General features: G+C 39.3%; 1 protein-coding gene across 3 annotated transcripts in view; it reads left to right on the top strand.

Annotated features, from left to right (window-relative positions):
• The window catches only part of LDLRAD4 (low density lipoprotein receptor class A domain containing 4), a 282,113-nt gene that overhangs the window by 125,483 nt on the left and 134,773 nt on the right, over positions 1-21,857 (top strand). For all 3 annotated transcript variants that reach the window (XM_015617170.2, XM_015617168.1, XM_015617169.1), the window contains one exon: positions 8,812-8,952. In XM_015617170.2, the coding sequence (XP_015472656.1) occupies positions 8,812-8,952 (141 nt within the window). The remainder of the gene's footprint in view (positions 1-8,811; positions 8,953-21,857) is intronic.

The following is a 21,857-nucleotide window of genomic DNA, read 5'->3' as shown; positions in this document are numbered from 1 at the left end:
TGAGGCATTCTCAAAGCGTAAAATACTGGCTCTATGTTCACATTTCTTCTTTGTGCCTGTCTGTCTCATGCACTTGATGTTGGGAGCACTTGTGGAGGGAAGAGGAGCACCTGGTGTTTGTAGTAATGGCTGAACTTGGCCGGACATGGAAGTGAAGTGGAAGTTTTGTGTGAAAGTGAGGGGAGCAGAGCTCATCTCCCTTCCCCACTGCAGTTAATCTGCCTCTTCCTCTGCTGTCACAGTATGGCTTGGGCTGTTGCTCTGCCAGTGGTCCTGCTGGAGCCTCACAGTGTCTGTGCCTTTTAGTTATTTGGGAGTGCTGCCAGAGACTCCCCTGATGCAGAGAATGGAAAGGTAACTGTTTGTTTTTTGGGTTTTTTTTTTCTTTAAACAGTTTTTATTTCCATAAAAGCAGAAGAAACTTTCTTGGGACATAGAGGAGGCACTTCTGTAGGTCAGGGGTGTTCTTCCAGCTCAGCATCACAGACCTGCTGCTTGCAGAGAACATGGGAGGGATTCTCCAAGGTATTTATAGTGGGAAATATTAGGAAAACCAAATGACTACCAACTCCACTATGTGGAAATGCATATACGTGGGAGTCTGTATACATTTGCAGTGCAGTAGATACCTGAGAGGAAGTGTTCATGCCACTAGGTAAAAAGGAAGAATTAAAGAAAGGTAGAAAGGCATAAATTTGTTTATTTTGTTTAAAAGGCTTAGTCAAAACACCCTGGACTTCTGGAGAAAATACTAAAGTGAATAGAATGCGTGACTCATTTTTTAGATAGAGATGAATTAGGAGGGAAGAGTTTAGTAACAATTGATACAAGACAGTACTAGTTTGTAAAAAAACTTTGTGCTGTATGGTGCAAACCAGTGAGAGCAATCTGTTTCCCTGTAATCTGGGTATTATTTTATTAATATTTTTTGTGTGAATGCTGAGGTACAGTGAACTGAGTTAGACACTTCTTAGATAATTGGACTTTAGCTAAAATTACTTTTAAAGTACAGAATGTAACAGAGACGATGTATTTATTGCAGGAACATGCAAATCTTTGCAGGTGTGGGTCAGAGAACATGATCCAGATGATAACAGACTTTTCATTACTCACATGGGTGTGCATTGCACAATTCAAATGCCATTGAGAAATGAATGCTGTTGTCAATTGAAATCTGGAACTCCTGTTACAGTGGTAACTCCATAACTGTACTGCATCATTACATGAGACACAGTAAATACATTAATTTCTCTTATATTTTTTGCACATTGTGCTCAGGAAGACATATGAAAAAAAAGTACTATCATCAGTATTAGGCTGACATCTGAACAGCCACCTGAAACACAGAATACTGTGTGCAGAATATGCATTATGCATTATTTTTATGAAAAGTCCAGTTCTCAGGTCTATTCTCAGACCCTTTCTTGATTCAGTACCATTACACCATTTCAGATGAGAAAGGTATTTGTTGTGTACTTCAGTACCTCCTAGGAGAGCTAACATAAAACAGTTCCTTCCCTACAGGGGTCACAGTCTTAATATGACCTAATTTAACAGCAAAATGCATAAAGGCAACACTTTTTCCCACCAATCAAACCATATGCCCCAAATCCACATAATCCTTGGGTGTTGCAGTGACTGTTGTGTGTCTTCATCTGGGCCTGGTTTTAGGACTGCAGTCAAGACTTTGCAAGGCATCTGTAAAGGGGCACGGTTTAGTCTGTATTCCTGTGAATTCAAACTTTATGAAGTTGCCTGATAAAATGGTCTTGTCTTGAGCTGTTTGTTAAGCAAACAATATTCCAAAGAAAAAACCAGAAGCTGCTACAGTAATGTGATTTTTTTTTATTTTTATTTTATATTCCTCTACATATGCAGTACTCTACAAACCTGGTAAGTGGCACTGCTTGTGATTATTAAAGATTTCTTAAGATGAACACCAACTAAGATAATTTTAAAATATTTACCATAATTCAAGAATTCTTTGAATTATGATTAGGGAGAATGAGATGTTAAGAAAATCTCATTTGCACATACCCTTCTTACCTGCACTTGCCCATGATAATGACATTTTGCTTGACAAAAATTATAAGGTACATGCTTAATGTGTCTTTAATCGTCTCCTCATGTAATTTCTTAACTGAAAATGAGAGTGTCATTAGTTGAGTCACCAATGCTCCTTCCCTCCTTCCTCATACTTGACTTGGAAAACTTTGCTAGTGTATGTAGAAATGTACAGCCAGCAGGGGCTCCTGGCGGGGGTCTCTCAGGGCAGACACGAGGCCTTCCCATGGCTCCTGGAAACCCATTCCTCTCCACAGGTCATTTCTTACCGTGATGAAGTGAAGTGAGTGTCTGCCATGGTGCTGTGTCCTTTTCTCTGGGGGCTCAGACCCGGGTGGATCCCTGGGTCAGTGTCAAGACTGTGACTCAGCTGAGTTGTTGGCACTGGCACAAGTGCCTGTGTCGGGGAGCACCAGGCACACGCTGCTGGAAGGATGTTTCTGCAGAAGCTTTGTGGCTGGAGAGGGTGTCAGGGGGCTTTAATGGGGATGTAAAGGATCTTCACCTGAATGAGGAGAAAGAGACTCTCAACTTTTGTTGAGAAGTCCTGGCATTTCAGTTCTCTGTGGGCATAAGCAGGCAGAACATTGCCAGTCCAGGAAAAGCAGGTGGGTAGAAGGGCAGAAAATGGAAACCCATGTTTATACTGCCTTTCTGTCTTATGGGAAGGTAAGTGATAAATAGAACAAATCATTTATGAAGGTGGCAGTAGAAGAGGCTTTCCTTGATTGGCTTTTCTCTGTGCTGGCAGAACTGGCAATTTGTGTGAGCCTGATAGTCTTTGAGATCACCTTGGAGAGACTTTGTCCATTAGTGATGAGTGCTGTGATGGGAGCTGTTGTCTCGTTCCTGAGGGGCCATGCTCAGGGCTGCTGCTGGTCCCCAGTGTGAAGCTGTGGAGCTTGCTCCGTGGGCAGGATGGTGGCTCAGTGACAGCGAGTCTCCTGAATTTGGTTTCCAGTGTTGATAAAAACTCTTTTCTTAACGCCCCAATGGCCCTCAAGATGAGATTTTTCTCTTTGTTTTCACACCAGAGAGACAGGTATATACTGTGAAGTAAGATCACAGGCAAAAGCTAACCTCACTGACCAACCTCAAAATAAAGGAGCTCTTTCAGTTGCCCCCATGATGTCTGGGGTAATTTCATTCAGGCTGTTAATAAAGGTAAGCTTTGTGAAATGTTCTAATGCCCTGAACTGGTGAACTGAGCACAGATTTCACTACCTGTGTGCAAGAATATTGTGTTTTCTTCCTTTCGCCACTGACATAAATAGTAACTCGTTAAAGGGCATAGCTCCAGGCTTTGCCTTAAGAAGTAGATGAAAAGATAATTGCTGGATAAGCAAGCGAGCATGGGGGACTGTAAGAGCAAATGAGACTGGTTGTGAACCAGTAACAATCTTCTTTCAATCAGCCTGGTTTTAATGCTGTAATCTCCCCTGGGCAGAGAAGGTCTCCATCTCCACGTTGCGTGGCTCCGAGAGCAGCCTCGTTTCTTGGTCCCGCGTGAGGCTGTGGGCACTGAGGACAGGCCTCTGATGTGGCTTACAGCTCCGCTTCTTACCCTGCATAAGCTGATCCGCTTTCGTTTTCGTTGGTGTTCTGCTTGGCATTCTTTTTGTGAAGTGCTTTTTTGTTTTGTAGAGACCTATTTATCCCTCCCTTCCCTGCACTAGTGGAGGTTTATTAGATCGCATGGCAGCCTGCCATCTTCCTTATTAACCCAGCTTTTCCCAAATAAACATGCTCCTTGTGTGCATGTCTCCTATTTATGATTTACTTCCCATTATAAAGCTACAATCTACAATATTAAAAATAATACACAGACAGATGTTTATGAGAGGCTGAACAGGGTTTTATTGTACAGACTCTGGTATTTGTGGTTTATATTTCTTTAATCTCTAGTGAAGTGTGGTTCCTCCCGCCCTCCCCAATTTACTGCTTCTGCCTCTTATTATCCTTATAACAGGTGATGGTGCCCTTTAAACACATTTTCTTTCAGGCTATTACATGCTGCAGTATGAGCAGGAGTATGAAGAAGTATGATGACGTACATAAAATGGCGACTTTAAGCTAAAAATTAGAAATTAGGCCTTTATTCTGGAGAGCTAGGTCCACCCACCCGGAGGCAAAGAGTTCCTTACCTTCCATTTACACGACTTCAGCAGGGTATTTGATCACCCTCTGCTGGCTGAGCTGCTCGGGCAGCTGCCAGTCTGCCGGATTTTGGGAGGGTGCCTTTCTGCTCTGGTGAAGTCCCAGACATCACTCAGGATTTCATTTTGTGCATTTGAACTGTTACTACAGTTTAGTCACAACAGTTTGAAATCACTGGCTGCATATATGGTTTTTTATTTTTTATTCGAATGGATGGAAGAGAATTCTGCCCCTGGGTCAGATAATCATCTCAGACCCGTTAAATAAGCAGCTGTGACATGCATCATAACAGTGGCCTAAACCACCATATTTTTTCAATATGACACTTTGTTGCTTTTTTCCCTTGGCCCGTGGTTGGGCTTACATTAGAAAAACAAACAGCACTTAGCTATAATTAAAAATGCCCTACGGTAAGTGGGATGACAAAACAATGGGAATGCTGTTCATATGGATGTAGTCAAGTGTAAATGAAGTCTAAAAGAATTAAGTTGAATGCAAGGATAAAATTATCTTGTTGGCTAGGCACAGAAAGTATAAAATAAGCCTTCCCAATACATCAGATCTTGCATTTCACAGTAAAAAACCTGATCAGGGTAGTTTTTTGGTATAATGAGGCAAATACATCTTTTGCTGTAGCAACAGAAACATAACCTTCAATTAAATATTTGAAACTATTTGAAATGTAGTTATATATTAATTGTTAATTGTAGAGTTTTATGCATACAAGCATCTACCTTGGACATGTATGCAGTATACTTATTTATACTACTTGCATTCAGTTTCTAAAAATAGGAAATGCTCATAATAGTATTCTTAGTATTTCTTTTTTTTTCAAGATAGTCAAGTCCTACCTTGGAAGTATGTTTATTAAAATTTTATGTTGAAGAATCACTCTATCCTATAGTTTTTTTAAGGCATGTTCCAGACATAATTATGAACATAGTAAGACATAATTATAAGTAGGATTGGTATTTTTCAACCTCCAGTAGCTGTCATCCTGCTTCAGGTTTAGCTCTAGTCAGAGCCTTGCTGACCAACTGACTGATGTTTCACTAATTGCCACTTGAAAATGAAAAGGGAAACTGTCTAGCTTTGAAACATTATTCATGAAAGAAGGATCATGCTGACTTGTTTTCAGAACAGGATCTTTTCCCCCTGTCTTGTCTAGACAGGCCAAGTACATGACTTTATAGTGAAAAGGGCTCTCTTCTGGTGTGTCATTAGGCACGTTGGTTTAGTCTGGACTGGTCTGGATTCCCTGGTCAGAGGGTTTTGAGGTCACTCCTTGTATTTTGGTACAGACCTCTGCAGGTTTATTTCAGTTTGACAAAGCTCTAACATTTGCTTTCTACTACCTCCCTCAACCTGACTTTGATCCATCTTGCTTTACAAGGAAGGATTCTTCTCTGGTTTTAGTAAAAGCACACACTGTTTAAATGCATTCACTAAGCAAACTAATTAAAGGTACTGAACTTTTGTTCACAAGTTGCAAATACCAGATCCTAAGTGTGTTCTGTCATCAGAAGTATCTGTATTTTCATTGAATAATCTGTTTAATTAATTTGCCCTATTCCTGCAATACATTTTTTCTTCAAATATTTCTTTCAGACTTCAGCAGAATGTGATTATGCAGACTAAGACTGGCAACTCTGTGTCCTCCATTAGATATTACATTTTATTAGATTTTGATGTTACTTTTGCAAGTGTATGAGTGAGAAAAAGAGGAAGCCTCACTGATATGCAGGCACTGCTCAGCACTAAACAAAACATTGTTGTGACATCAACACTGTCCTACAACACTGTCCAGCACTGACTATTTGGATCACAAATCCAAATAGCCACCATGGAGTCCATTGTGAAGAAAGTTATCCCCATCCCAAGCAGGGCCAGTAGAGGATGGCTGCTTCCTTGGCAAATAGATTTGGTGGGAGATCAGAAGGCAACATGATTTTTGACAACATACCCCATTTTCAAATCAACACAGAATTTCTGTGGTATTGTAAGCAATTTTCCAGTCAATGTGGGCATATTAAAAAGGAGAAAAAAGGCCTCATGACTCTTTTTTAATGTACCTTCACAATGGCTATTTTCACATGTGTGAGGGAATGAGGAAGTAGCCTTAATATTTTACAACAGAAGTTGTTTGAGTCTGCTTTTTGATTCCATATTTCAATGGGGTCTGTTGTCTATGACAGACTTGGGTCCCTTTCCCCTAAATCACAATTCCTTTCTTCTGGTTAGTTCTCTTATGATAATGTTAGTTAAACCCCAGAACTTTAAGAGTTTAATATAGCTATGAAAAATGTAATGCATTGTCTAGTCTTTTGTGTGAAAACCATATAATCTGGTGGCAAACAGACACCTTGAGTTCTTAGCTTTAACTGCTTTTGACTTGATATCTTGCTTGAGCATTTCATATCAGCCATGGGGGAAGCATGGAAAGCACTACCTTAGGACTCAACACAAAGGCACAGGAAAGCAGTACAAGTTAGCCAAAGTAGCATGCCACATATTCCAACTGTAATATGATTGATTCTTTCTAATAGAAGCATTATGTTCTTTACCACTCTAACGTAACCCTGTGTTAAATTCTTCATTTAAGATACCTGGAAAGTTTGAATCCTTTCAAGGTGACTTTTCTAATCTTCCAAGACAGCTTTGTTTATTTCTTATTCCAGTTTCTTCATGAAATTGCAGAAATGAGTCCTAAAGCATTGTAATTATCAGGTTGCTAATATTGAGTCTGGTCTTTTAAGTCTCCATTCCAAAAGTGATTGTTAATGGCCTTTTCTGTTCCATGGGTTTCAAAGGCTTTCTTCATTTGGTTATGATTTTTTTTATAGTCTATACTCAAAAAGAATCTAAGCCCTTCATTGCCTCTTCAGTTCTTTGTTGTAGCAGAGAAAAACACATTAACAAACAGAAGAAAATAATTTGTTTGTACAGTATTTTATTCTGCAATTTTCATAGGTCAGGGACTGCAGGGTTGGACTGAAAAAGCTTAAATTTGAGGACCTCATTTAGGCAAATACTTATTTTATAAGTACACTTTCACAAAGTGAAATAGATCAAGCTTTTTCCCCACAGGAAATGCTTGTTTTCCTTGCATTTCATGCCTTCTATTTATATTCCTAAGTGCCATTTTATATGTTACACATATTTATGCATACAATTTTTTATTGCAGCAGGTTTTTGATGCTACGTGTACCAAAATATCATTAATACTCTTGAAAAGTGTTCAGAGTGAAGTCTGCAAATTGCTTTTTTCTATAAAGCAAATGAAAAATGAAAATGAATTTGCTCCCTTTCTCAATTTCTTTTTCCTCTGCTTTGCTATTACCATGATTACATTATGCAACAGACACGTAAGTGTCACACCTCGGTAACTGATTTAGGGACTTTTTAGGATTGGAGGTCCTGTTGTCTCAGCTCTGACTAAGTTAAGATTAAAGCAAGGTCTTTTGCTGATACTGTTGAAGATGAGCAAATTCTATCTCTTTGCTGGCAAGGACCAGAAAGCATCTCTCTGAAGCAGGAGCCAACCCGTATTGCAGTCCTAGGGAAGCCCAGGGTTCAGGGAATGGCACTCCTTTAATGAGCTACTTGTGAGAGTTTCTAATTCTGCCTGCTCTGCCTCTGCTTGTGAATGACAATCAACAGAATTTGTCAACATACTAGTAGTGTAATCATTAAATTTTAATTTGTCTAGATATAATGTGTTCTCTGTTTTATGTGTGTATTTTACTTTGGAACAAACCTAGTGAGAAAGCTTTTCATAATTGTGTGTATATTTTTTGTGAATATTTCCTAATTACATCTCCAGTGCTTGCTATGAAGTATACTTGGTCTCATAGGAATTGTTCTCATGACAGAATCATATTTAGGGGAAACTGTTCTCCTTTTTTTTTGGTAAAAAAATGAAGTGTAAAACTATATCATGCCTGCATTTAGCATTGAGACACCTTACAGGCATTTTAGAAGTTTGCTAACTTTTAAAGAACACTAGCATGCGGGATTTCAACGTGCAGACACCAAGTACTTGATTGTAATTAGGTGGGAGACTGGCAGATTTGCTTTGGGAAGGTAGTTAAGGAATAATTGTCTGTGTCTGGACAGGATTGTTCCTGGTTACAGACTATCCTGTTCCCTTACAGCTGATGCAAGATTTTTCTTAATGTGGGACAATTACTGTTTTTATTAATAGTGCTGTCTTGACCCAAATATGCAAGGTGTCACACAAACGTATATGAGAACACAGTCTTTGTCCAAAGTGAACTATAATCAACCTGTACTTCAAAAAATATTTCTTATTATTTAAAAAGGTGAATTTTCCCAATGGCGAATCTGGTTTAGTATTTGTTTTGTATTTGTTTTAGTATTTGTTTGATTCTGGTGATCAGGAGTGTGTAGTGTATATATTTATACATGCAATGCTATAAGGACAAAATTGATTGTTTTGGTGTTGAAATGGCAAAGATCCATCCACTATTATAGCATCTACTTGAAAAATATTGTCATTTTTGCACTGAAGAAGGGTAGGCATCAATTTTCTCACAGATTTTTACTTTGGTTTCTTTTTTTGCCTTTCAGAGTGCAAATTCACCTGCGCCAGTGGTAAATGCTTGTATCTTGGTTCACTGATTTGTAACCAACAGAATGACTGTGGAGATAACAGTGATGAAGAGAACTGCCTGCTTGTAACAGAGCATCCACCTCCAGGCATCTTCAGCTGTGAGTATTGGCTCCTTGTGTGCATCCATGTATGTATGTATGTCAAATATGTCTGTTTACCTCAGAAATCAGTCTTTTTGGAAACTTGATCTGCAGTATGATATCAAGGAAGTATGAGACAGAGAAAGTAAATACTATTTTTCTTTGAGCAAGCAGGGATTTGTGACACACTTTCCCCAGGATTCTAAACATGGAAATTTGTAGTTATTCCAAGGGAGTTTTTGCTACGGACATTGATATAATCATATGGATCCTATGTGGCCTCTGAGAAAGTGTAATTAAATATTTGTTTTCCAAGATTCTACGAAGTATTCTATGTTCTAAGAGTCTTTATATGCTATTAAGACTATCAAGAAAATTATATTTTTTATGTTCCTCATTCCTATTAGGTTTATTGGTGCTGAGATCAGAATTGTTTGGTAGGTTAGTGACCTTTGTAGGTATATATTTAAAATAGCTTTAATTGCTATTCTTCAGTGCATAAGTATTGCCCACACAGTGCCAGAGTTTATGACTAGAATTATTTTCTTTGCCCTCAATCATGGTATCAAACTTTGCTTTTGATTTTGTTTCTTGTGCAATAATTTATTTTTAAACCACAATTCAGCTTTCTGGATGGGTGATAATTTTTCCAATAAGGTTTCTTATACACAGGTACAATAGAAATATGTTACTTCTTTTTTCCAGATGGTTTTGTTCTTCCCACACTGGCATACCTCAGTATTCTATTTCACTTCTGGTTGTGACTATGTTTTAGGAATATCTGTTTTGTTATGTTGTTATTAGTAATAGCAATTATGAGCAGCGTGTATTTGTAATTTTTGTAATTAATGCATGCGGCTATAAGCAGGACAGAAGATGAAGCCAGATGTTGGATATACACCTGTCCTCCTGTACCCTCTACCTCCAAGTGAACATGTTCCCAAATGCTGTATTCTAAATTATTTAAACCTTGTACTTTGTGTTACTTTGATACCTCTGCAGTGATTTCTGTGGCTTTGAAATACTAATGACCTATGTATACTTTTAGGCTATTTCATTTTATTTTTTTTTTAATTTGTTTGGTTTTGAGTGGAACTCTCTTCCAAGTCCCAGGATAAGACATAGGCTTTAGTGATGGGTCCAAATCAAAATGTCACATTTGCCTATAACCTTGGCTTTTGAGCTGTAAAAAGTCACATTTTATTGTTTATTCATGCAAAATTTGTAAGCATATCTGTAAAGTCCAAATAGAAGAATTTTTTTTGTCTGGGATATTGTACAGCAAGAGCTCTTAAATCAAGCTAGCACAACTGTTTGTCCAAAAGTGGCCACAGAAACTGCCTACTAATTGAGATCTCTCAAGTGCCCAGGGAAGAGGGGTAATTACATAAAGTCTTATTAAATATTTCAAGAACTGTATTTGCTGGTTTTGCAACAATATTGGAAATGAGGAGTTTGTAGAGGAAATACTGGATACATTACTAGGAGCATTTGGAAATGTTTAACTTTTTGCTCACCTTGTGGCAGATAAAGCAGTTCATTACTTGTTGCATTTGGGGATATTGAAAGTGACTGTACTTTATCATTACAATAGGGACTGTGTGACAAGTGCTGTTAAATAAAGGTACTTCAGTGTTAAGTAAAAAAAACCCAACAAATCCCAGTGAAACTGGATCCTAATGGTGAAACAAAGAGAAAAAGAAGATCAAAGCCAGACAGAAAAATAATACAACCATAAACTCTATTGAAATTATATTTACCATGTTCTGGCTATTAAACAGACTACTATATGGTAGAAATCAGTGCCAGATGGTAATAGGAAACAACACTGTTATGGACACGTCAGTTGTGTTGGCTTATTCCAGCTTTGAAAAAATGTTTTTAGAATACTTGCTGAAGTGAGGTCTCCAGGCCTTAGAGGGATGACACGTTGAATTAAGAAATGTGTGCATGCTTTTGCTCAATGATTTTAATGGGGATCCCTACCAGATTACACCAGAGTGTGTGCTCTTGAAATGTCCCAGCTGAGCAGGCTGCCTTTCAAGACAGAAGTACATGCATTCATTGCTCTCTGAGTAGTAACAAGACAGTAATAAGACAGTAACAAGACAGCTCAACTAGAAGAAAATTAGTATTTTAAAAAAAATAAAATCACTTGAGGAATATTAAACCAGGTATTTCTTTTCGGTCAGTGTTACATATAAGGTTTGTTCTTGCATCTTCTTGCTTGTGTGCAGTTCTTGAATGAGAAAGAAACTGTTGAAAGGAGCCACTTACTAGTTTGTGCTGGTTAACATCCAAGCAGGGTATCCTGTTTCTCCCTGGGACTGCCCTTTTCTTTACCTACAACACATAATCACTACAAGCAGTATGCTGTCCCCTCTGCTGCTTGTTCAAAGAATCCCTATGCTGTATTCAAACCTTCTATCCTCCTGTGATGGAAAAATATTCATCTCATTTCAGAGTTATACACAGGCTGTCCCCAAACAATGTCTAAATAAATAAATTTTCATATGAAAGTTTATTTAAGCAGTATGTGCCATGTTAGTGGTACCCCGTATTTCCCAGCTGCTGACGCATTTCTCATTTTTGTTCTTGCCAGCAGCCAAATCCGGAATGTCTTGTTGGAGCTTCTTGTTTAGTTTAGTTAAGTTGCATGGGCAATGGCATGGAAAGATTTTCTTTTGTGGGTGACCTGCTCCCTGGATCTCCTGATTATAAGAGATGCTATCTTACTCTGTTAGAGGAGTTCACATCTCCCAGATCTGTTGTTCCTCCCTCCTTGTCATTCTTATATGGCTCCAGTGTGCTAACTGTTAGTTCAGTCTTTTAAATCACAGAATGGTTGGGGTGGGAAGGGACCTGAAAAATCATCTAGTTCCAAGCCTTCTGCCATGAGCAGGGACACATACTGGAACATTGCTTTAAATCCTCATCCAACCTGGCCTTGAACACTTCTAAGGATGGGGCACCCACAATTTCTCTGGCAGCCTTCTCCAGTGTCTTCCTGCTTTACCTAGTCTAAAACCTATTCTCATTCAGGCCATTCCCCCTTGTCCTATCAGTACATGCCCTTATAAGAATGCTGCTACTGAGCTCAGTGTCTCACCTGTGCGAAGGAGAACAAAATGTGTATCTCTGGAGCCCTTTGGTTGTCTTAATTTTCCTTTGCTGACTTATACGTAGGGCTGCCTTATGCTGCTGTGTGGGCGATTCATTCTGTATAGCACAGAGAAATTGGAGGACAGCTGGGAAAATCCAAGGTGTGTTAGAGTCTGATTTTAGATGGCACAAGCTGCAGTCCAGCAAGTTGATCAAAATACATGCTAAGGCATTTAAGCTGAACATATTAAGGTATCAGCTTGCTTGGTTTGCACCGGGATGCAGGTTTGGTGATGCATGTTGAAGCACACCTCCAGTCCTCGGTGAGGACACCCAGTGCTACTGCATTTCTCCCTGCAGGTCGCCTTGTGCACAGCCCATGTCAGCTTTCAGTAGGGCTACTTCTTTTTGTTTTCATCAGCTGTAAGGACTTATTGATTGAGATAATGGAGATGACTGTTCTTTTAAGACTGCTTGGAGGTCAAGGGTGTATTTAACAGCACAAAGCCACGATAGGAAAAATGAGGCAAAGAGCAGGATTTTTAACATTGCAGGCTTGGCCCTGGCAGCAGCTTGCCACTCCATGTGACCTGGAGAATTTGGACTCCAAAGAACTGAAACAATGTGCCTGCCTCTAGAAGGACACAGTTCATTTGTTTGTGCATTTCCCTTTGTTTCACAACAAACGATCAGCCTGCCTTGTCCTGCTAAAAGTAAATTAGATTTTGAAATGGGACGTGTAGCCTGTTGTCTGCAGACTGCAGTGTCCAAGTCACGTCTTACTGAGAAGGGTTGTGGTGATGGGGATTTTAGGGTTTTTAGTTGTGTGGTGGAAAACAGTACAGGTAGTTGTCTTTGCTTTGGTCTGTATGTGTTCGTGGGCATATCAAACACAAATATTGACACGCTTGAGACTTTACGGAAGAATAAAATAAGTGAGAACAAATCCTTCTTGTCATGTGCAAATTATGTCTACATCAAATTTCAAGTTGTCAGCATTGATGGAGGTGATGTGTCATGGCTGTTTTGGCATAGAAGAGTTTCCTGTAGGAGTTCATTTTCCTCTGCAAGGTAAAAAAACCCAAACAAATCAAATATATAGCTCTCCCTTTCACCACCCCCACCTACTGCTGTCAGCTCTGAGCTTTGTAGGGATCTGCAGGGGGTTGGAGAATGATTCTGTTTTAAAAACAAAAAGCTCAATCAAAGGAAAATATTTTGTTTAAAGAGACCTTTGGCATCCCCCTCTGACTGTGACACCGAATTTGTGCAGATAAAAACAAGCGCTTAGATTTACATTTTGATTGTGCTTCTGCTTTCATGTGTGCCGGGCTGTCCCACTTCAGGTGAAATTTATCCATTTCTTTAAATATTTAGCAGTCTAGCGTTGATGTTAATGAAAGTCTGGCACTGCTATTTTGAGCATTGCAACAATGATAGTAATTTTCAGTGTCAGATTACTGCTTCTCGGAGGAAAAGGGAGATGGGAGGAGGGAAGAGCAGGGGAAAAAAAAAAAAAAATTGTTTCGGCTCTAATAGAGTTTGTCATCAGCCTGGCTGTGCCAGACAGATGGATCATGAATACTGTCTAGACGCTCTCTGCCTGAGTGGAGCTGTGGTCTCTAAGGACAAGCAGTGAGACGCCGGCTTAAGTGACTGGGGAAAGTCAGGACGTGCTCCCCTCTCAGCAGATAGAGATCCGGGCTGATCCTGCCCGCCGGTGCTGGGAGCCGGTCAATACCGAGCTCAGCTGAAACTTGGCTGTTCTGGGGCTTTGGGGGGGAAAGGAGAGGGATGTTGTTACGGCAGTATCGATTTCAGCTGTATCTGCCCAGGGACTGCGGGGTGATTGAGCTGGGAGTATAGATCTCAGGAGGGGGTGGATTGGGAGAGTCATCATCTGGCCGTAAAGCACACGCTTTAAAAAACTATGCGGTCACCTGTATTTATCAATTGCTTTAGTCGCAGTATATGCTGGAAAATGCCTACTTACTTGCTTACGTTTTCTTTATTTGGCCACTTGTTCAGAAGGATTCATCTGTTTCCCTAGCCGGGGCTCCCTGTGTCCCTGGCTGTTAAGATGAGGTTCCGTGAGGCTGCCTTTGGAAAGGAGAAGCTGTGGTAACCAGGTGAGACCCATAGCCTAGGGCAGTGCTTGTGCTATTTAGTGGTCTCTCATGCTGTTACTTGTCCCTTCTCTGTCACTAAGCACAATTAATGGTAAAAAAATTTCTAATGTCAGTGGAGCGATTAGTATTTTTTGACCAGCAGAGTTTTTACAAAAACTCAGGTTGATACATATGCTAACTTATTTAAAAAGCAGGAGGTTCTCTGTAATCTCTGGGGTTTCGATTACAGAATAAATCATAGCACTCTGGATTTTAGTTCTGTGTATATGTCACTAAATACTAGATCAATATTTTTATTTAGAAAATCCAATTGGTTTTCAGCCTAAGTGCAGTCTTGTTTCTTGAAGTGCTATAATCAGGTTCTGTGCTTTGTTTTGAAATAATTTCATCCTTGTGTATTTTTAAAGCACATTATAGAATGTTAACAATTAATATGATCTTGAAAATTTTAAAAAGACCAAAACATTAAGGTGACTTTTGTATATTCTTTTCTTAAAATTTTGTATGTATTTTAAAAAATACTGTATTCCGTGAAATAGAATTCTGGTATCATGAATGCTGTAACAAAACTGCAGTAGAATTCAGTGATGCTAGAGTTTACATATTCTTCCCCTAAGGCTTTACACTATTAGTGACTTGGACAAGCCAGACACACACACACACACACACACGTATGTGGCCAATAACAACTATGAAATGTGCTGGTGCAAAATTAGGTATTTGCATTTGCTTAAGAATGGGGCTGAACTCGGCTCCTGGTAAGGGATTTCTGTTTCATGAAGTTTCCAGCTGAACATTAATCATGTATTTACAGCTAATGAGAGAAAGAAAAACTCACAGTACTGTGCAGATGAAAACATGGGAATCTCAGTAGCTCTGAAATGCTCTTTCGTTCATTCTCAAAGTATGTCAGTTGTATCATATTAATCAAGATCAGAAAAAAATGTTCTTTAAAGTTGTTTGTGTTTGCTCTTCATACACATTTCATTCACCCTTCCATCGGTTCCTGTTAAGTTTTAGGAAACTTCATCCATTACTAAATGTTACTGCTCAGTACTATCATGTTGGGTAATCCTTGTGATTTTTCCAGTCCCCTTTTTTGGCTACTGATTTCTTAAAGATGCAAAAGAGAATTGTAAGCTGTCAAAGAGAACTGTGTAATAAAATCTTTCTTCAAAGACTGACTTTTATGTATCTTAGAAAGTGATTAAGATTCAGGTTGGAAATCTCAGAGCAGTACTGCCAGGCACAATGTGACTTTGTATCTCACAGATTGACTTGGCTCTTCAAGACACCAGAGCTCCTCCTGGACCTGTGTGAGGCTGGGAAATGACCTCCCACACTCTCTGTGACACTCTTTTTACACACTGGTTCTCCACCAGAAGTGCATGGTAGCAGAAACATTCCATCAGTGCCAGTGTAAAAGTCAAGTATGAAAACCCCAGTGCAGTCTCATACCACAGGCAAGATCCCTGGAAAGAGAATAAATTGTGAGACAGTTATTTTCATTATTTCACACGCACCTAGTAGATGCTTGAACACGACATTGGGAATCATACAGGGTGTAACTGAGCAACTTTTGTTACTTTTATTTTCAGTCCATGTTAGTAAGTGTTGTCCACTGCTGCCCTTCCTCACTGCATTTTCATTTGCAGGGGTCACACTGTACTGTGCACTAGACACGGCCTAGCTAAATCTCTGTAAGTTTTAGATGCAGTTCTGAAATCTTCCTGTGTGAATTTTACAGTCACAGCTTTCCCCACTATTCACTCAATCCACATTGGTTATTGCTGGTAAATACTTATTAGGAGGAGCAGTGCATTTGTACTGTTTGCACTTGGCTCCTAACAAGCCTGGAGGAGCCATTGGCAACTATTCCTTCTATAGAGCATTGGAAGTTGTTCAGGTGCTTAGGCAATAACTTACATTTTCTTATAGTTTAAAATGTTTTGTGAAGGTTTAATAAAAAATAATATTTAAAAAAATCCTCACAAGAAAGGGACATAAAGTCAGACTAGATCACCTTCCTTCTCTAACAGTGTTGCAGACAGTGATGTCTGATTGCTTTTCATTCTGCAGATGTGTATCTGACCATTTATCTCCAGAAACTCTTCATCTCACTCATGAAATGAACCTCCTTAATTTTTCTTAAGCAGGCTCATCTTTTACTTCTGCTGTAAAGTAACAACTGAGATTAAGGTGAATTGGGGGTTTCCTTTTAAGTTCTGGTATGATTACATGCACAGTGAATTTTTTTTTTTGTCTCAAGTTTCTATGTAAATTTTCATATGCCTCATGCTCAAGGAAATCCATGCTTTTCAATGATCTCTACAGTGGTCTGTATTGTGAGTGAAATGATGTTTTTCCATATCATGCAGTGTTTAACCAAAGCATGTTGCTTTGGTCATTAGTAGCTACTTTTCTCAGACTGGAAATCCTGATGAAACCCTTATTATGCTCTCCACAGTTTTGCAAGTGCTTGAAAGTGGCACAAGCCACTGTTGCCTCTTGTGGTTGGTCCCTCACTTGTTCCTGTGCAAGTGTTTGTGCAGGCACACAGGAGTTGGGCTGGAGGCTGGCCTGGTTCTGATGAACCCTGAGAAGTGTGTACTATGTTTTGTCTGGTGTCAGGTCCTTGATTCTGTTCTCAGCTCGGCTGTACAACCTCTTGTGCCTGCACAAAAGCAGAGGGAGGTACAAGTGGCTCTGTTCAATTGTGGCTTATCCTTGACTGGTTTAAAGGTTCTATGCCTTAGTCCCTGCCCCTCTAAAGTATATGCTGATAAACCTTTCTCTGAATACAAAAGAGTTTGGGAATTAAGAACTGACAGTTGCTTTCCTCCTTTTCCATAATTTTGAAAATCTCATTATTCGTCACTTTTTGTAACAGAAAAATGAAACAGAAGAGTGAAGCATCAGAATGGGTCTCAGGACAATCCCTGGGCTTGGGCTCTTTTGGACTGAACCCAGGCTAGTACAATGTAATATATCATTTTGATAACCAAGTCCATTTTGGCTTAAGTCATGGGGCTTTACTGGGATAATGTTAGCTAGTTAAATTACTACGTAGGGACAGCTCTCCTGGGTCAGATCAAAGGCCCAGCTAGCTCACCATCAAATCTAACACTAGACAGTTGCAGGTATTAAGTGAAAGAGTAAAAAGCAAATTCGATAAACAGTTCTGCTTTCCCAGTAAACCTGATTCTTTGGAGGAATGCTGCACGGCTTTGCATGAAGAGCATGGGGTTTATGTCCTCTGGAGAGAATTTAGCATTTAGGAAGGGCAGAAATTGGGGTAAAGAGAAACATCTCATTTCTGAAGTGTGAGAATAAGTGAAGATCCACCAACCCTTCACTAACCAGTAAATGTGTGGGCACCGTTGGCTTCTTCTATATGCAGCACATACTTTTCATGTTAAGGCATTCCGAATGTAGGACATGAGCTAGAAGGTGCTGAATTCATGCCAGCTAGCAAGACTATTTACCTGGGTCTTTTAATTTGTTTTGTGAGGAATAGGGACTTTTACTTTCTCTAAGTTTACTGTTTTTTTCTGAGTGATGTTGTGGGTTTTATAGTCAGGATTTGTGGACTTTGTGACAGCTTTATATTTAATGGTGAACCAAGTTCATCTTGCAGGCTTAAATTTGTTTTGGCTGTTTGAGAAAACAAATGCACTGACAAAGCCTACTGCACGTAGAAAACACAGTTGTCACCTGTGACTGTGTAGCACGCAGGCATCAGATACCGTGGGAGTACGCATGTATCTTAGAACAGACTTGTGCTTATTTTTGTTTTATATACATGCATGTTGTATGCAAACCTAAGGAGTGAATACAGACTGGTTAGAGTTAAGAAAAATACCAGAAACATAGAAATATCTATACTCAGCTTTTATGAAAACACAAATTGGTATTTCTATCTTTGTTTAAAAACAACTGTTCTTTTAATTGCAGGTTAAGGCTTAAAATCAAGACTAAAAGAGAATTTTGCATTCTATTTAGATCATAAATGAGACAGTGGAACCAATTCTTTATACTGAGTTACTGTTAGGAACTAACAGAGAACAGATGAGGACAGTGAGCTGTTAAATCAATTCTGTTTTGTGTGGGTTAGAAGACTTTTATAACAACTTAACAATGCAGTCTAAGGTGCTAGAGATATATTGAACACAGCATTGTCCAACCGTACATGATAAGATCACAGGTCTACTTATCTTTCCAGCAGTATTGCCACACTGATAGTTTCTTCCTTCCTTCCTTCCTTCCTTCCCTGTTTTCTCCTTCTTCTTTCCTTCTGTTCAGTATCAGTGTGTGATAGTTTCATGAAAGCAAGACACTGGAGGGATCTGGTAGGGGTAGAGATAATAGTGACACATTATGTGAATACCGAGTCTGACACCTAGTAGCACCTTGATAGAAATAGAAAGCTGTGATCACAGTATTAAAGTATGCTAACAAGCTGAAGGAGCTAATGGGCTTAATTTTTTACAGTGCAGATGTTCATCCAGCATTTGTGCTGAACGCAATAACAAATGTGTGGGGGCTGATGGTGATGTTATTGTGTTCTTGGCAGCACAGTCTTCCAAAACAATCTTCCTTTCTTTGATATTTTACTAAGAGTTAGAATGTTCTTTTTTGTGGTCTAAGATAAAAACAAATTGGTATGACTAGGGCTGGTTGGCCTAGGGACGTCTTCATTCAAATAGGGGGCTCTGTAAGAATCGGTGTACCCCTGTGTTTGGTGATGGGGATTGGTGTTCCAGTTCATGGATAGTTCATGCTCCACTAAATTTCAGATAGTCTTATTGTTGTTGGTTTCAAAACCGAGCTCATCTGGCCAAAATAAACCGTTTGCTTTGAGGAACTGTAGAGCCACAGTCTGATATAGAGCTCAACTCCCACTTTTTCCCAGAGAAGAGGCAGTAGTCTCCTGGAGAACGGTCACAGTGCCCTGTATTCCACGCTGGTACCTCAGCCTCACCACCCACCTCATGGCATTTCAAATGGTCACGCTCTTCCTTTGTGTTCAGTGCTTTGCAGCTAATGAGAATAATACTGCTATCTTGTGGAACCTTTCAGCTCTTTCTATAGGAAATGATCTTGACTTCCAGCAGATTCTGATATTCCTGAAGAAATTACCTATTGTACCAGTCAAAGATTTGCTAGATGTTGATGGGGATCATTATGTTGCAAACCTCTCCATTTTTTTTTTTTTCTTCTTCCCTCTCCCTAACAAAGGCACTGGCTTGTTTAACCACCAGCAGGAAAGATGCACATGGCTTTTGTTTGTAATAAGATGCATCTCTCACTGTGAATACCTGTCACTTTTGATAGGCTATTACAATGTAGGTGATCAGTCAACTGGCCCTGACTATATTCAGGGCTGGTGGTTCTCCTCCAGCAAATAAATTTGCTGCAGTATATAACACAGGTTTCAGACCATGTCCCCTTTTGTCAAGCATCTTAGATAATGTGCAAGGAAAATAAATTTCACTGATGTTAGAAAACTAAAGGAAGGACTGAAATGCTATGAGGAATGGAAGACTTGTCAATTAGTGAATAGGTCTTGCCACCAGTTCCAAGTTTGCTTGACATCTCTGCCACCAACTTCCTGTGCAATCCTGATGAAATAATTCTTTGTTTTCTTTCCTAATTTTCTTATTTAAAAAATGGAGATAACGATGTTCATCTGTGTTAAAGAAGTAATAAAAGAAAATGAAATTTATATGTGGTTGAAAAACAGGAAAAAGTATGTTAAGCTGTAATAGTCATAGAAAATGGGCGTTATGTACTGGAAAAAAACTGCAATTATAAGGTGACAGAATAAAAAAAAATTAAAGTATGTGCTTTGTGTTGCACATTTAACATTGATATGTACTGTCCATTATTATTACATGTATATTTAATTTTCACTTGTATGGCAACAAGAAAATGTATATGCTAGATAGTTTCTAAGTAGGTACATAAAAAGTGGGTGCATAATTTGCATTAAAATGTGAGTAGAGACAAAAGGAGAGAGTTCAGTCAGTCAACTGTAATTCCACAATTGAAGCAAAATATCCTAAAACGTGGTGAATGTAATGCAATGTAATGATGTTTGGTGGTGTTAGTGAAGTTTGAAAAAGAACTTGGGAAGGATTTAATCAAATGAGGTCAGCAGTCAACAGAATGATGGATGAAATTCAATCTTGATTAATGCAAGTAATTCATACTGGAGGGCAAAGTATTAATACATTTTATTAGGTTCTAATTAATTGTGTAATTTCAGGAAAAGGACCACTAAAAAGCATCACTGTGAAAGGCTGAATGAAGACCTCTTTAGAGAATATAGTTGTGGTCAGATAAAGTATTTTGAGTCAATAAAAATAGGATGTGAAATGTTACGATGCTGCTACATAAATCAACATTTAACCTTTATTTAGAATGCTGTTTTTCTGCAGCACAGAAACATACTGTGGATGTAGAAAACACAGGAAAAAAACAGAAAGAAGCTGTGAACAGACCTGGATATGTATAGGGCCCAAATATTTTGGAATCATTTGCTTTTGAGTCTAGGCAAAGGGTGGGAAAATAAAAAGGTACGCAGAACTATGGGTGTGGAACAGAGGTGGCTCAGGCACTTGGTGTGTGTGGTAAGATTAGACTATCATTCAGTACAATTCAAAGCTGATACAAAAGAAATTTTTTCACCCTTTCTGTCTTTAGGCTGTATACCTCATTACCATGCAATGCTTTTGAGGCCAGGATTTAGCAATACTTAAAGGAAGGAAGCCTCTCAACACTGACTCCACTTTTGTGTAATCTGTCTAGAGGGTACTCGTTAAGAAACGTATAAGGCTGAAGTTTCAGGCACTCGGTTAATTTCTAGCTATGGGATCATGTTGAGAGCTTGGGAGGACATTTTCTCATTCTTTTGGAGAACTGAGCATCCTTATCCAGGAAGATATGGATTCCTAAATGTGGTGTGAAACTGAAGTCCATAGTAAGTGACTTGAAATACTCCTCATGGCAGCTATGATCAAAATCCTTATGTGCAGTTTCCCTGACTTAAGTAATTACTGATATTGCGTGTAATCACCCTCTGTCATATCTTATAATGCAGAAATCTTGACTGTCTTTCATAGAAGGTGGTTATCTAGTGAGGCTGGCACACTGAGTTGCTCAACAAGTGAAAACTGTGGAATCTCTGCCAGCCTGTGCTGGATTGCCTATTGCACACCATGCTGTAGCCCTGGGAGGGGCATTGAGCACAACTCCAGCACTGGGGAGCGTGCTGACGGGAAGAGTTTACCAGGAATTGCAAAGGGAGCCGGTTTAAGCAAGCAAGGATCAGAATTAAATGTGTTGCAATATGGATTGGTATTTGATTCTTTGACGTTTCCTACAGCCCTTCTTTCCATTCAGCTCATGCTAATAAACCAGACCCTCAGAAATGTCTTCTGCTTAAACATGATGTACTGAACTCCATATGTAAAAGCCCAGCAGTGGTGGACAGCACTTGTAGGTCTCTTCTTGTAGGAGGTGATAACAGTTTCTTTGCCTATTGCAACACGAGCTCTCCATTAATTAGGACTTTGAGAGAGAAATGTGTGTAGGCTGTGAACATGCAGAGTGATGCAGAGAGGTGGGAAACAGATGTGTGGTCATGTATGCACCAGCCAGCTATTACTCAGATACCATCCGCCTGCTAAT

This window comes from Parus major, chromosome 2 (genome assembly GCF_001522545.3).
Source record: "Parus major isolate Abel chromosome 2, Parus_major1.1, whole genome shotgun sequence".
Classification (NCBI taxonomy): Eukaryota; Metazoa; Chordata; class Aves; order Passeriformes; family Paridae; genus Parus; species Parus major.
Note: the sequence above shows the minus strand (reverse complement) of the source record. Positions and strands in the feature narration are given on the sequence as shown.